Source organism: Ailuropoda melanoleuca, chromosome 6, assembly GCF_002007445.2.
Source record: "Ailuropoda melanoleuca isolate Jingjing chromosome 6, ASM200744v2, whole genome shotgun sequence".
NCBI lineage: Eukaryota > Metazoa > Chordata > Mammalia > Carnivora > Ursidae > Ailuropoda > Ailuropoda melanoleuca.
Genome location: NC_048223.1, coordinates 129,984,214 through 130,000,126, shown reverse-complemented (window position 1 = coordinate 130,000,126; position 15,913 = coordinate 129,984,214). Strand labels below are relative to the sequence as shown.

At 60.3% G+C, this 15,913-nt stretch overlaps 1 protein-coding gene across 17 annotated transcripts in view; it reads right to left on the bottom strand.

Annotated features, from left to right (window-relative positions):
- Nucleotides 1–15,913, bottom strand: part of INPP5A (inositol polyphosphate-5-phosphatase A) — a 185,927-nt gene that overhangs the window by 102,096 nt on the left and 67,918 nt on the right. For all 17 annotated transcript variants that reach the window (XR_004626325.1, XM_034663480.1, XM_034663474.1 and 14 more), the window contains exons 3-4: nt 11,163–11,263; nt 7,416–7,503 (exon numbers count right to left, since the gene is read on the bottom strand). Coding sequence is in view for 16 of the 17 variants with exons in the window: in XM_034663480.1 (XP_034519371.1) it covers nt 7,416–7,503; nt 11,163–11,263 (189 nt within the window). In the remaining variant the exon portion in view is untranslated. The remainder of the gene's footprint in view (nt 1–7,415; nt 7,504–11,162; nt 11,264–15,913) is intronic.

Here is a 15,913-nt window from a genome sequence, read left to right as displayed (position 1 = left end):
CAGCCCGCACGTCCTGCTTCAGGAGCCAGGTGCCCCACCCCCATCCTCCCCCTCCTCTTCCTTCTCCTCGCAGGTCACCAGTGAGGGCAGGACAGGGTCGCTGGGGCAGGGAAGGGAACGTGGGGGTGGCCTCTGGCCGTCCTCCTTGGGGCCCTCATCAGCCTGAGAACCTGGGATTCACACGGATCAACGAGCCTGCACTGTCCCCTCCCCTGGGCCTGCCCGTCACGCAAACGAGCAGCAGGACAGTCAGAGACGCTCACTCCTGCAGTGAAGCAAGACGAGGAAATTATACCAAAACAAATTTGCAACTTCTTCCTCATTTAGCCATTTCTGAAGCTAGAGTATAGGAAAGCCGTTACCTTCACATCCCCTATCGACGTTCAGGCTTTTCAGGTGGTAAGTGATGCGTTTTCTATGTTCCTCCCGTGAAATGAGACACAATTCCTGAGCTATCAGGTCTCTCATCAATAGACACTCAGAAGGCCTGGAAAACTTCACCAGCCACTTCCTCAGTGTCAAGCCCGCGTGGCCGTGCCCTGGGCTGCTGCAAAGTCAACTGACCAATGGTGGGGCACCTTAGAATCCAGGGGGAGCTTCCCAGTAGGCAAATCCTGGAAGGCTTCCTGTGGGAAGCATCTCAGAGCATTTCAGGAGTCCAGGCGCACCCTGCAGCGGTGGATGCCCCCTACGATCCAGACGGGAGCAGGTCCCGCTGAGCAGGTGCACAGCTCTGTGTGTCCTCTAGAGACCCTCCTCCCTAAGCCCGGACCCCTGGACAGCTGAGGCCACGTGGCAGCCCCGCACGCCTCCTGTGCTGCAGGGCCCAGCACACACGGCGGGCTGGGGACTGGAGTGCCCAGGCCCCAGGAAGCCGGCACGGTCTGGGAAGTCCCACCCACCTTGGAGCCCATCCCTGTAACTGAGCAGGCGCGTGACTCATCTTTACGTGTCACGTGCCTGACTCTAACTGCAACTCCACGTGGACTCAATCACTGAACCCAGTGACGTATGGAGCAATGTCCTCGTGGGGCAAACAAGACAGCAGGGGAGGGGGCGCTGGCAAAGAGCCGGTGCTCATGTGAACACATGACGGTCCTTCAGGGAAGGAGGGCCCCACGGGAGGGGAGGAGGCTGTGTGCAGCGGGGAAGGGAGTGCACCCAGAGGGCAGGGCTGGGGGGGCACCGGTGCTGGAGGAGGGAATGGGCAGGACATGCGGCAAGGTGGCTGCCACCTCCTCCCAGACCATGGGCACCGCAGGGTCTCCATCCATGGGGAGCGACGGCCCAGTGACGGCGATGCCTGCCTCCTCTGGCCTGCCCACGTTTTACGTGTGTTCTACGAGCGTGCGCAGGCAGGGATCCCGCGGACGCTGAGGATCAGCCAGGGTGCCGAGCAGTGGCCGCTGGCTTCTCTACCACATGCCGCGGTGTCCCCAGCAACCTCCAGTCAGTCCCCAGCATGGAGTGCGGGTCACGCGGCATCCCACCAGCGACCTCCAGTCAGTCCCCAGCATGGAGTGCGGGTCACGCGGCATCCCACCACAGAGTGCCTGGGAGGGACCCGGGAGCGGGCGGCAGGTGGAGGGCCTCGGGGCCATGGGGATGGGGAGGGGGCGCCCAGGGCTCCAGTCCCACTTGGAGGAACCTTCTGTCCCACTACCTGGTGTTCGAGCCTGCCGGGACATGGAAGGACTCAGCATTCTGTCTTGGAGAACATCCCCCTCAGGCAGAGGACGGCAGGGCGGCCATCCATTCCACGTTCCATCAAGCAGCAGCCTGCAAGTTCCGGTCCTCTCGGGCAGCCCCAGGCAGGCATCTGAGCCTGGGCACCGTGGGGGCGAGCCCCCTTCCTCGTGGGGTCTTTCTTTGGTGCCATGTGGTTTCCAGAACACCCCCGCCCCTGCCTTCCCCCCACCTCGCTCCCTGCCTTGCCCTGAATGAATACATCTCTAAATGTGGGGGCCCCAGGCTCGATCCACTGTCTTAAATAAATCTGAACCCCTACAGGCTCACATTCTGTCTTCCCTTGAGCTCACACCGGCACATCCACAGCCTTGGACGCCATGGGGAGGGACGAGGGGTGTCCATGTCTCATGTACAACTGAACACTTCCTCTCCATCCCCAGGACCCCCGCTCGTTCACGAACTCAGAGCCCATTTACTGAGCACCCAGGATGTGCATATGGCCCGACTCCAGGCCCTGGGCCAGAGCAGGCAGGGCAGGGGGATAATCAGAGTTCAGGGGGTGCAGGGCAGTGGAAAGCCAGAAACGAGGTCGCCAGCAGGGGTGCCTCCAGGGCAGTCACCGCAGGAGGCAAGGGCCTGGGGGCACCTAGGGGCACCCACACCGACGCAGCACACGAGTCCTGGACCACCCGTCCAGCTCACGCGGCTGTGCGAATGCCCCAGGCCAGGGTCCTCAGTCTGCCCGAGGGACGTCCACGCGAGTCCCATGGACAGGACGGGGCCCTGCCTTCTGGAGCCTGGCAGCGCCCTGAAGAAGCCGACTTCCGGTGCCGACTTTCCAGGAGAAAGGCAAGCAGGTGGTGACCAGACCAGCAGCCAGGTCCCTGCACAGGGGACAGCCGATGGAATGAAGCAAGCCTCCTGCCTCAGTAAATGGCCCCCAGCATGATTCTTAGGAGTCAACAAAATCTAACATAATTGCTGTTGTTTTAAGTCTTAAAAAGCCCTGGGAGCATCTCCTGAACCAAAAGCTCAGGACACCAAATGCTGCTTTGGCGCCATCTCCTGGTGACAAGCAGCATCTGTGGGCTCCCGCCTCTGCCCGCAAGACGCCCCACTGAGCCCCCAGGTTGAGCCCCCCCACGTCCACAGCCCCCCCAGCTCACAGCCTCCCCCAGGCTGCAGCCCCCTGTAGGCCCAGAGACCCCTAGATCCAGAGCCCCCCAGGCGGACCCCCGCAGTGCAGGCCGCAGCCCCCCAGGCTTCCGCGGCGCGGGGACCCCCACGGTCACACTCATAGACCAGGTGCAGCTTCAGGTCTAACCTCTTTCTGGGAACAGACCACTATTTTCTGATCCCTATTAATACCTGTGACAGCATTTATGTACAAGATAAATTCATTTCAATTTCCTTTTTCAATTAATGGCCTATTATTTGAACCACACTCAGCTAAAAATATTGCTCCAATACCATTAATCTTGTAAAAATTAAATTTTCCTCCTTCTGACGGCCAGAGGCCACCAGGCTGGGGCAGGAGGGTGGCCACACAGCCAGGGTGGCCGGCCCTGCCCAGGACTCTGGGGGTGCAGAGTCCCCTCCACCAGGACGTCCAGAAGCCCCCAGGAAAGACGGTTCCACACACGGCACGCTGAGGCATGGTGCGCCACAGGCCCTGGGTCAACAGGATGTCATCGCAAACCATCAGGATCTCAGTCATGAGCTGGGATGACAGACGTGCACAGACCTCTGTGCCAACTCTGGGATGAGCTCCAGCGTCTGCAGCACCAGTGACCACCCCCCCCCACCAAACATGGCTGTCCAGTTATCCAGTGGCCATTAACACGCCTCACACGGGACTATGGCTGCGGGAGAGGACCCCCCACCCCCGCTGGAGGACGGGGACCCTGGAAGGAAAGCCACGCCACAGCACCGGGGGGCCAGGAGAGCACCCAACCCCGCTGCAGGTAGGCCAAGCCCATTGGCCCAGCCTCCGACACTGTGCAGTCCCGTCCACACCTGCAGACACAGCCACAGGGGCTCAGACCTGGGGTCCCCGCATCTGCTGCCGCCCTGTGCCGGGTAAGTCCCACCCAGTGAGGGGCCGCCCCGAGCACGGTCTCAGGCTCGAACCAACCCCCATGGCCGTGTCTCCTGCTAACGTGCCATCTCTGTGTTTATGACCAAGACAGGAAAGTGCTGCCAATTTTAACTGAAATGCCATGGATCTTGGATGCAGCTGGTCTCAGAGGCTTCAGATTTGAAAACCTGTGCGCTGAGAGTAGACTAGAGGCCACATTATCGTTCAGCACTTCAATGCACCAACTGGATCGCAAGACCCTCCAGGGGCAGGAGTGCGGGCTCCAGCCTCTGCGCTTCCTCCTGGGGGGCCTGCAGGCAGGGCCCCCTCCCCAGACACCCTGTGCCAGGCAACCCACCACATGACCGTCCCACGGTGTGAAAATCTCTCCCTTTGGTATTCAAAATTATTTCCAATTTTTGCCATCACATAATTTTTGAGGCCCATCCTTACACACAACTATCTGCGAGAACGGTTATTTCTTCAAGGACACTGCTGAGTTACGGGGGTGCCTGTTTCCGGGTGTCGTTTCCACGGCAAACTGCAGAACGACATTTTGAGATAAATCTCAAGGGGTGACGGGAGACCAAAACAGCTGCTCCTGGGCCTGACGGCTGCCGACATTCTGCCCCTTCTCTTCTTAGCCACGCAAGTGCTTTTCAGGAAGAGAGATGCAGTTGTGTGAGCACAGGATGGCGGAGACACAGAGCGGACGGTGGAGAACGGGACAGTGAGCATTTCAGGAAAACTTCCAGAGGCAAGTGTGGGAGACACAGACCGACGGCTGCAGGCCTCTGCGGGAGGGCCGTTTCTTCTCACGAGTACGCTGGCCCGGCCCCTGAGGACTTGCTAACCCCCCTCAGCCCCGAGTGGCCACAGGCTGGCCTCTGCCAGACCCCTGCTCGGCTGGGTGAGGCTCCTGACCTCGACGGCCGTGGCCTCGTCCCCCAAACACCGCTGCTGGGACCTGCGGGGTGAGGCTCACAGGGCACACTACCCGCTCTGCTGCCGGTCTGGTTCCACCCGGTTCTCTACCCGCTTTCTTCGTCACGCACTTCTGCCCTTGGTTTACTACTCCCTTCCTCCTGCTTGCTTTGGGTTAATTTGCTCTTATTTTTGAAACGTTCCAATGTAAGCATTTAATGCTAAAAATTCCCCACATGAGGGCGTCACGCAAATCCTGAAGGTCTCGACTGGTCTTTCACATCATCAGACCCACGTTTCAGTGTGCTCAGTGAAATTCTCTTTGACTCCTGGGGTATTTGCAAGTTCGCTGTTTATTTCCAAATATTTGGGAGTCTTCTGCTCACTTCCAATCTACGTAATCTGTGCTTAGAAAACACGTGTGTGGTCTTGGCCAGACGCCAGATTTCCACGTGCACGTGAGCATCCCACGTGGACACGATCTGAGCCCGCCGCAGCCAGGGTGGGAGGGGCTGGAGTGCGTGCACAAGTGGCGTCCTCGGAACGGCGGCCCTCAGGGTGGCCTGAACCCCCGTGGGGCTGCTCTGCACCGGTCCAGAAAAGCTCATGGTGAGCCTGCCCAAGGGTCTCCTTCCAAGTCTCCTTGACTTTCACTTTGAAAGACGTTTCTGGGGAAACCTAACGGCAGCTGGCAGCCACCCCGTCCCACGGTGCTGACTGCACCCCACGGTGTGCGACCAGCATTTTCTGTGGCTCCTTCTCTGGTTGGTGTCCCATCAACAGCAGTGGGGTCACACCATGGGCAACGACCCTCGGTCCACCGGCAGCAGTGGTCAGTGGGAGGAGGCGTCAAAGCCTCTGCAGTCACTGATCTGCTCCCCTAGCCGTCAGAGGTCTCATCTGCGTGCACGAGTTCTGACACTGGGCACACACACCCCACCCAGCTATGTCCTCTTGAGGACGGACCTCCTCATCCCTATGACAGGCCCCCCTTTCCCCTGGGATGCCCCTCGCTCTGAGGCCAACCTCAATACTGACCAGGCGCTCTCATTTCCTCAGCGTGTGTCTGCCCAGCTATTTCCTTCATCTTTTACTTTTAAAATACTGAGTCTTCCATTGAAAGGAGGCCGTGTAGACGTGAGGACATTCTCTGTGAGGAGAAGGTGAGCAATGACCACCGTGGAACGCGGCGGCTGTCATGGCAGGGCAGAGTGCCAGCAGAGACCAGCGTCTGCGGATGACGGGGCGTCATGGACGGAGGAACGTACACCCTGTTGGCAGTACTGTCATCGGGCTGAGCCTCAGCTGGTGACATTCACTCTGCTGGAAACTTGGGACGATAACTGGATCCATGCTCCTACATGTTTTGTCAAATTTTTAAAAATTTCAGCCATTACTCTTCGGGTATCTGCCCGTTTTCTGTCTCCTGTCCTCCTGGGGTTCCAGTTACACGCGTGTGGCACCCTGGATGTGCTATCCTGGGCAGGGACATCCGTTAACTCCTTCCACGTTTTATTCTGAATAGTTCCCACTGCTAAGACCCCAAGTTCAATTATCCTTCCTTTTCCTTTGCAGCGTCTGGCCCGCTGTTCACCCAACCAATGCATTTTTCATTCCAGCTACTGTGCTTTTCATCTGAACACGACGGGAGGCAGGAGTTGAGTCACAGCACAGGGAGGCATGAGGGTCAAGGGTGTTTTTCTGTCAAGGATGGGATGAGAGCAAGTGGCCAGCGGGCAGAGGCAGGAAGGCCACAGGAGTGGGCGGGGCTGGTGGGAAGGCCGCCTGTGAGTGTGGAGAAGGGTGGGTGTGCCCGAGGACCACAGCAGAGGCACGGGGCAGCCGTGTGACAATGACCACGTCAGCCACAGAAGACACCACCAAACCGGCACAGATGCCCCAAATTTAAAGACCGAGAACCATCAGATGCCCTCATAACCAAAGGGCGATCTCCACGTGCTGCTCTCCGCTCAGGACGCAGCTCCCCAGCCCTGCCCGCCCTTGGCACGCAGGCACCCGCTGCTCCACGCCACCAGCACACAATGGCTGACCACCTGCCGCATACCACGCTCCTGGCAGCATGACAGATGTGGCATGAAGGATGCTGGGAACAGAACACGAAAGAAACCAAGCTAACAGAGCAGCTCTGAGGCTTCCCCAAACACACGGTCCGTGAGGCCATAGGCCTCCGAACCAACAACCAGCTACTCAAATCCTGTCTGACACCTGCCCCTCCAAGAAGCCTCCAGCCGTCCCCATCTCCTTGTACCTCCCGCAGCCACTGCAGCCAGCGGGGCCCCCTTTCCAGGTGTCCACTATCCCCCGGACCAAGGACTCTTGCGGACTTCGAAGGGGCAGCTCTCTGTCCTGCTTCCCTGCCGGGGAGCGGAGGGCTGCTTGGGCTCACAAAGGCCCCGGGCTGTAGCCTATGAGCAGGACCGACACAAACAACCCCACAGAGAGATCCAGCAACGCGTGTAACCCCTCCTCTCTGTAAAGTGCCCCCAACTCGCCCTCCTCGGCCCACAGGCCACAGCCCTCCTGGGCCCCTTCTTGGCTGCCCCCTCCCGTGGACCCCGTCTGTGCCGCTGACATCCTAACTCGGGCTCGGCCGCGTGTGCTGCCACAGAGAGGGGCCCTCCGCGGCGACCTCATCAGAGAGGGGCAGCTCCCACAGACACGCCGTCGGCCCAGCGCCGACCCCAGGGCGCGGAAGCGCACTCACCGTGAAGTGCTCCTGGGACTTGAAGTTCTCGTCCAGGTAGACGCGGGCCCTGTTGTACTCCTTCATCGCATCACTAGACAGCAGCTCTCTGGAAGGCACAAGTGAGCGCTTCAGTGCAAAAGCCACACTAGATGCCGCGTCCAAGGCCCAGGCCACTGGCTGGGACACTACGTCGGCGTCACCCTGACCCGCGGGGCGGGGGAGCAGAGACGAAGACCCACTGTGTGCACAGGACAGGCGAGGGCCACTCGTCATCAGCTGTGCCCCCACGATGCCCAGGGATGCGCGGGACCCAGAGGCCTCTCGGAGATGGAGACGCAGAGGCACGGTGGCGCTGAGGGCTCGGCCAGGGCCACACACCGCAACAGCACGACCCCAGAATCTGTGGGGCCTCCCGGCTGTTTGTGCCCAGCCAGCAACGGCAGGAAACCACACTCACAAATGCCGCTGGGCCCAGGCAGCCGCACCGCGCTCGTCCCTCCCCAGGGAGAGGCTGAGCGCTGTGAGCAGGCTGCTGGCACTGCACGACACGAAGGAGGAAGGGTCTCTGAACACCCGGAAAGGGGCTCACCCGTGCTGTTCTGTGTCCTTGCACAACCAGAAAAAGGCTAAGTGGGCGCCTCTCCATCATCTCGGCAAATGTGACTGGAAAGGGCGCCACTGCCCCCAGAGCCCGTGAACACAGCAGAGAGGCGAGGCAAGTGAGGGCCTCCCTGCTTACCTGCTGGCCCCACCGCTGAAGCCCCCTGCCCGCCCCACCTGCCAGCTCAGCGGCCCCGGTGCCGGGCAGCACGGCACCATCCAAGCCGCCAGCACGTGGGCCACACGGAAGAGAGGCTCCAGCTCTGGAAGTAAAATGGAACGCAAAAGAAGGGAAAGAAGGAAAGAAGGGAAAGAAGGGAAGAGGATCAGACCGGCCCTCCAGCGCATCACCGCCCGCGGGAACCAACCTCAGATGCATCCAGGGCAGACGACGCCACACAGCGGTCACTGCGTCTGGCGCCACGTCAAAAATTAAGTTGGCGTGCAAAGAGGCAGCAAAATGTGACTCTCAATCTACCAGAACGCAGTCGACAGAGACGGGCCGAGAAGGACAAAAATTAGCTGGAAAGTGCCCGGAAGGAAGCAGGTATCGTAAATATGATCGAATAGTTCAAGGAAAACATTAGCGTGAGGAAAGGCAAAAACTAAAGCCACAGATTGAACATCCCCAGCCGCATGGACGTAAACACAGGCGAAGACGTGAGGAGACAGACAAACGACATCGGTGACTACAGGACACAGCAATTACCCAAACTGAAGCAAAGAGGCAAAGCAGCCGGAAAAGCTGGAGAAGAACGAGCTCCAAGAGCCGAGGGGCCTGGCTGACGCCGCGACCCCAGCAGACCGGGGTCGGGGAACCAGAGAAGGGAAAGAGGAAAATATTTAAGGAAATGGTGGACAAACGTTTTCCAAATTTGATTAGAATTAGAAACCCACTGACAAAGCTCAAAGAACCCCACACGAGACAAACACAAGGGAAATCAAACTAAAACACAACATAATCAAGTTGCTGCAGAGCAGCCAGGAAGACAAAATCCCACCGTCCCGGAAAGACACATCACACACAGAAAATGAAGGTGAGGACGACGGCCAAGTCCCCGTCAGAAACCACGTGACGCGGGACAGCGCGTTGATGTCCTTTAGGGACGAACACAGAAACGCTGGCGAGCCAGAATTCTACTCACAACAAAAACACCCTTCAATCCCGAAGACAAAGACTTTCTCAGACAAACAAAAGCTGAGAGAATTTGTCACCAGTGACTTGTGTGGAGATGAACGTCACAGAAAGCCCTGGGCTGAAGGAACATGGTACCAGACAGAAACCGAGTCTCTGCGGGAGAACCAAGAGCACTGGAAACGGCAGAGAAAGTGGGCAAAATAAATGACATCTCTCACAGTGTCATCTTTTTAAAAGCTAACAGTTTAAAGCAAACACAGGAACAGCGTGTGTCCTATACGGTGCTGGCAGGCGTAGAAAGAACCAGACAGCAGCGCCAGGAAAGCCACACGTCCACACATGCAGGGCCGGGACGTGGATGCGGGGTGGAGACATGGGGTGGGGACGTGGGGCAGGGCCACAGGATGGGGACACGGGAACCTGGACGTGGGACAGGAACGCAGGGTGGAGACACACAGTGGGGACATGGGGACCAGGGGGTGGGGCGGGGACGCAGGGTGGGGATGCAGCATGGGGATGCGGGGCAGGGATGAGGGGACACGGGGCGGGGACTGGGACAGGATGGTGTCCCTCCACAAGCCTGCAGGGCCCCTCTGGGAAATGCCTGGCTCTTCCCACATGTCCTTTGCATGGCTTCCCAGGGCCCTTTATGTTCTAAAGTACTAGCTTCTGTCGCTAAGCTGTGTGGCAGGTGTCCTTCCCAAGTATGGCTAAACGTTGACTTCACGTAGTGTCGTTTGATAATTTTCATGTTATCATTCATCATTTAACATTCAAATCCTCAGTCTTCTTTGGTAGGTGACATGCTCTGCACCTTCTTAAATCTCTCCCTGCCGTGGAGCCAGACACGTCGTCCTTCCTTTCGTCTCAAAGTTGTCATGACTGTGTTTGACATCTACTCTGACACGACCGAGACTCGTCCTCGTGTGCAGGGCGGGGGGGCGGTCCAGTGTCACCTTCTTGTGCAAAGACACCAGCGATGCGGCTCGCGCTGGGTGCACACGGCTGGGCAAGGCGGGGCGGGGGTCCTCCTGCAGCCCATCCCCGCCTGCACCCCTCGCCCTGCCCTCACTGCTCCCCAAGGAGCCTGTAGCCCAGGCTGGGGGGACGCCCACCTCATACTTCCATAGTATGATTTTGGCTGTTCTTGGCTACTTAGCTATATCCCCTTGCTTTCCCATAGTAATTTTAGTATTAGTTTAAGTGTTAAAAATTTTTTTTATTAAAATTGCCTTAAAATTACGTTATTTTGAGAAAATTTGGCAATTCTTTTTAAAAAATGTGCCATTTAGCAAATTACCTCCCAGCTTAACAACTGAAAACAGTGATGGCTTGTGTCCATCTACAATGTCAGGGACCCCGAGCAGGACTGAGCGTGGTGACCACAGCTAAAGTCCTCCTCAGGCCATGCGGCAGGCGCCAGGGCTCTGAGCGCGGCTCCCTGCCAGCACGTTGGCCTTCAGTGACCAGCCTCGGAAATCGGGAAGCATCACCTCACACTGAGCGGGCAGGAGCAGTCGTGGGGCCCAGAGTCCACGGCTGGGGCGAGGCCAAGGCCACATCCAGGGGACATGGAAGGCAGGCACAGTGGTGCCTGGGGGCAGAGAGGACGTCCCGGGCACTCAGGCCACGGGCAGAGCAGAAGGAAGGCAGCCGCCACAGCCGCTCCTGCCACGGACAGCTAGACGGGGACCCCGCTTCTCAGTGCGGGGCCTCACAGGCTTACTTCCACCCCCGCCCCCGCGGGTCAACTTCCCAGGCCCGTGGGGACACCTTAGCACCCCTTCCCAGCAGCACCGGTGGGCCTGTCCTCCAAGGGGCACACTATCACCCTAACCCCCCCCACCAGGGGCATGCTATCACCCTAACCCCCCCCACCAGGGGCACGCTATCACCCTAACCCCCCCGACCAGGGGCACGCTATCACCCTAACCCCCCCGACCAGGGGCACATTATTACCCTCTGCGCCCCCCCAACCAGGGGCACCGCATGCCGGGAAGGGCATGGCACACACCACTGGCACTTACTTGACAAACTTGTCCACGTGGGACATGGAGGCCTCGTAGTTCTTCCCTCCGAACTCCTGGCAGTGCAGCGCCATGAAGTGTGGCTTGTGCGTGTGCACGACCTGGGGAGGGAAGCGCAGGACAGGTCGTCAGAGGTTCCGAGGGCTGCACGGACACCCTGTGGGGGAGGCAGCTGCCAGGACAAAAGGGCCCACATCCATTAAATAACAGGAACAACTTCTAGGAATCAAACCACCGTCATGCGTCCGATCGTTCTGGCTTCCAGCGTCTTCTGTTTTCCCAACGCTTAGATGAGACTCAGAATTTCTTGGAACCTTCCTCAATAATTTAGAGGTGTCTCCCCCCAGTTACAGAAACTCACATGTGCCAACTGAGGTGCGACCGTGAAGTCGCCAAAGAACAAAGAGTCCAGGTATCATCTCACTGCCGACACCTGGGAGCGTCCTCCAGAAAGGCTGTGAGTCCCTCAGGCACCCACGCGTGAGCGTGCATGCACAACACACACGTGTGTGAGCGCGTGTAAGTGCACATAAGTGCTAGTAAGCAAGCACGTGGGCCGGTGTGGGCATGCACACACTTCCAACCCGCCTGGGAGTAAGCCGAGCCAACCGCGCGTGCGCTCAGCAGGGGTGGGCGCCGCCAGGTGCACAACTTGCACATGACCTCCCGACAATGCCACGGGGCAGGCGCCCAGCAGTCGTGTCACCGCAGGGCACCCAGGCCACGTGGCCACCAGGCCGCTGCCCCACGACAGCCAGAGGATCCAGGCCCTGGTGGTGGCTCTTCTGTGGTCACAGCATTCTCTTTCTGCAGGGCTGCTGCAAGCCGCAAACCCACCCTCCACTTTTGTTCCTGGACGACGTGAGTACACACCCCAGAGACGCTGTCAGGAAGTGTGGTCACTGTCTGGGAGCCCTCCAGCCACCCACACCCCAAACTGCCCAGCACCGGGGCTCTGACAACTACCTGGGTCATGGCTCAGACCCTGGTCTTCGCTCCCCTGCAGTAAACCACGCCGGGTGTCTCAGGGTTACCCACAGGTCACTGAGCCTGTGACCAGCACACGCTCACGGAAGGGACAAGGCACTCGCTGGCCCCACCCCCTGGGCATGGGGGACAGCGTGTCACCATTGCGCTGATGAGGCAGCCAGGCCACGACAGCCCAGGGTTGAGGTGGGGGCAAGGGAGGCCTGGGGGCCACTGGGACTGGAACCAGAGGGCCGAGGGCAGGGGGCAGATGTGCCAGGGGCCTGTCCCCACGTCCCCAGCTGCCCGTCACACTAACTGCACTCGCCCATAGCCGCCATGCGCTCCCTCCCAGACACCTCCTGACACAGAGAAGCATTTACCAGAAACCTGCAAAATGACCTTCCCCTTCCCCAGATGCACCACCACAGAGGCCAGCCCCCCACACAAGTGCTCTGAGGTCACCTGCAACCCAGCCTCGGACGCTGTTTCTTGCTGGCACCCAGAGGCCAGTGAGCCACCCGTGGCCTCAGAGACATAGGCTGCTCTGTGCAGCCCCGACAGGAAGCAGCTGCTTCCAGGATTCAGCCAGGCAGAGCCCACGGAGGAGCTGGAGGGCTGGGCACGGGGGACGGAGGGCGTGGGGCGCCAGGCCTGCATGCCGTGCATCGGGGGACGAATGGCCCACAGCGCGGCCGGGAAGTGCCGCACAGCAGCGGCGGCCGCTCAGACGACAGGCGGCGTGCAGCAGAGCCCACTGGCTCTCGGCTGCGACATAAAAACCACCCATAACTCGGGCTCTGTTACAAAAGTGAAGAAGTTCTCAGAGGAAGAGCATGTAAGCCGACTGGGAGAAGCACCCGTGCTTGGTGCCGGCTGCTCCCTGCTTGCTCTGCGGTCTCTGAAAACGGGTTTCCTGGAAGGGCAGCAAGGCAGTGCCCGACTGCATCACGCACGAGCACGGAGCACCCCCCACCGCTAACCCCTCAGGGCTCGGGCTGGTGGGGACACGGACCTACGGTGAGGCTGGGGCGGGGGTCGGGCCCTCAGGTGCTGCACGAGGTGGGCGGTGCGGTGAGCCTTGCCTGGAAGGACGGGGAGCCAGGCCGCACGCCTCTCCCGTGCGCAAACTCAGGAACGCCCCAGCGACGGGGGTGCCAATATGCCCACCGCCCTGGCAGGTGCTCAACAGGACGGCGCCTCACGGAGGGGGAACGGCGGAGATACCAGCTTTGGGACTCACACCCTGGAGGGCAGTGGCGTGTGCGCCCCAGCACTGGACGGGCTCTCGGCCCGAGGTGGCCCTGCACTCCTCCTCAGCAGCACAGAGGACCAGCCTGTTCCCTCGGGCACAAAGACAACTCTGCAGTGACCGCGGTGAGAGCATTTGCCCCACTGTCCGTGGACGCATGACTCCATGTCTGTCTGCACGTGCCAGGGTGGCGGAGGGCTGGGTCGGGGTCCACAACTGCCCTCGATCTTCAGAGCACAGATGAGGCCTCAGGGCTAGCCGGGACAAAGGAGCCGCCGTGCAGGTCCTTTACCCCAGCGACCCAGCAATGTCCCGCCTGGACAAGGGCAGCCTCCACTTGGCCCCATCGCTCAGAATCCAAAAGGGAAGATGGCTGGAGGCATGAGGGGCTCTGGACATGCCCCTGACACGTCCACACCCTCGGTGGCCACATGCTCTGAAAGGCATCCGTGGGATGGACTCAAGCAGCAGGTGTTTGGGCATGTGCAGAGAGTGGCAAGGGCATCCGTCTGGGCACTGGCCCCCACCAGCCTGCACCTCTGCCCGCAGCAGCCCCCACCCTGCCAGGCCGAGCCTCTGTTGCAAGGACGTGCCGTGGGGTCGTGACCTCGGATGGTCTGGGGTCAGGGTCTCTAAAGACCACAGGTAAGCAAAGCCCTTGGCACAGACGAAAGATGCTGACAAAGGGAATCTGCTTTCCCTTTGTTCTTCTAAACCCGCAGGGCTGCCTCTCCCATGCACCACATCCCTCCAGAAGGCCTCAGTCCTCAGCTGGGATGAGGTTTTGAAAGGCATCCGTGATGCGGGGCAGCCCCCTCCTGAGCGTGGGTTGGATGCAACGCTGAGAGGCACAGGTGAGGGTCACAGTGGCCACCCTGGCTGCTCCTCCCTGGGCCCCTCCCCGTCAGCCTGAGGACACTCGCTCCCAAGGAGCCTGGGTGAGCGGCAGGCCCTCGAGGACAGACCCAGGCCAGAGTCCCTGCCCCAGAAACCGTCCATCTGTCTGTCCGACAGCAGTTTGTGCTCTCCAGCCTGCAGGACCCTCCTAGCCATCCTTCTGCTTAAGCTGGGCCCTCCTCTCCCTCCCCCTGCTGCTCTGGGCAGGGCCTGGCCGCTTGACCTCGCTCCCCAGGGACGCCCCTCCCTACAGAGTAGCCGGGCCACCCTGTGAGGCCCAGCCCCAGCAGCCTGCCCACGCCGTGCAGCTCTTGCAGGAGACAGGGCCTCACCATGGATGCGACATGTCCAGAGGATGCTGGTCCTGGCCCCTGCTTCCTCATTGTTGGGTTGGCAGCACCCGCAAACTCACGAGGACACAGGGCATTTAGGGGATTGGTGCTGTGGGGTCGGTGACACAGGCCTTCCACCCTTCATCACAGCACCTCCGAGCCTATCCTGAGGCACCTCCGCCTGCAGCCGGGTGGACAGCTGTGCCTTCCGTCCCTCCACGTCCTGCCCCTCCGCTCCACTCGGAGCCTTAGACCCAGACCAAGCGCCTGGCAATCCGTTCCGGGACCACACACCTGGCCGACGCCGTCTCACAGCGCTACTCGGACGGGACGCGCCGCAGTCCGCTGTGCTCCTCCTGGCCTCCAGCCACTGAACCCGCCCCACGCACACACTGCACCCTGACTGAGCCGTACCTCTAGGGCAGGAAAGACCTATGTTCAATATACTTTGGATGGAAAACACAATGATTTTCCAAATTAAATTTAACATATCTGAAACTAAATTTTAACTGATCGTAAGTTTAAATAAGCAACCAAAAAAGTGACTCCCGTGATTTTATCTCTGGGACCTTCACTGACAGTGACGAGCTCGTGACCCAAGCGACACTTTCTGACGGCGAGCACGGCTCGGCTCTGATGACAGGCACACCTACGCCACGTCTCCCCACACCGGCACTGCTCCAGGCACACGGCCGTGAAACGGTCACCACTGACCTTCGTCGGCGGCCATGATCAGCGTGGCGTGGCCCCTCCACGTGGAGAAATGTGCACCCGAGCCGTAAACACACACTCTCGTGCAGCCGTCAACAAAAGGTCCCATTCATCCAAACCAGGGCAACCTGGACTCCCTCGAAGCCGCCACATGTTTCAGACACATACACTCGGAGGACGCCCGAGGGAGGCGCCGGCCTAGCACGCGGGGGGCCCGCACCGGGAGCGCACGGAGCCCCTGACCCCTGCAGCCTCCTCAAAGGGTGCAGGGAGGGCCGGGGGAGGGGGGAGCGGGGCTCGGTGGAGCGCATTCACAGAGGCTGGCGGCGGCTACTGCGCACACAGCGGCAAGGCCCCGCGGGAACCCGGCGCACCTGGGAGCAGCACCAGAGGCAAGGCTCGGTTCCGGAAGTCGCCCCACAGCTGCCACCTGGCTCCGCTCGGCGGCTCCGCACGTCCCACCCCCACCAGCTCCCCCAGGCCTCCAGAGGTGGCTCCTCTTGCAGGTGGGCCCCGAGATGCCCCTGGAAGGCCACCAACCCCCGCTGGACTCCCAGGACACTCCTACCTCCCGCCCCTCTGTGCTCGCTGGC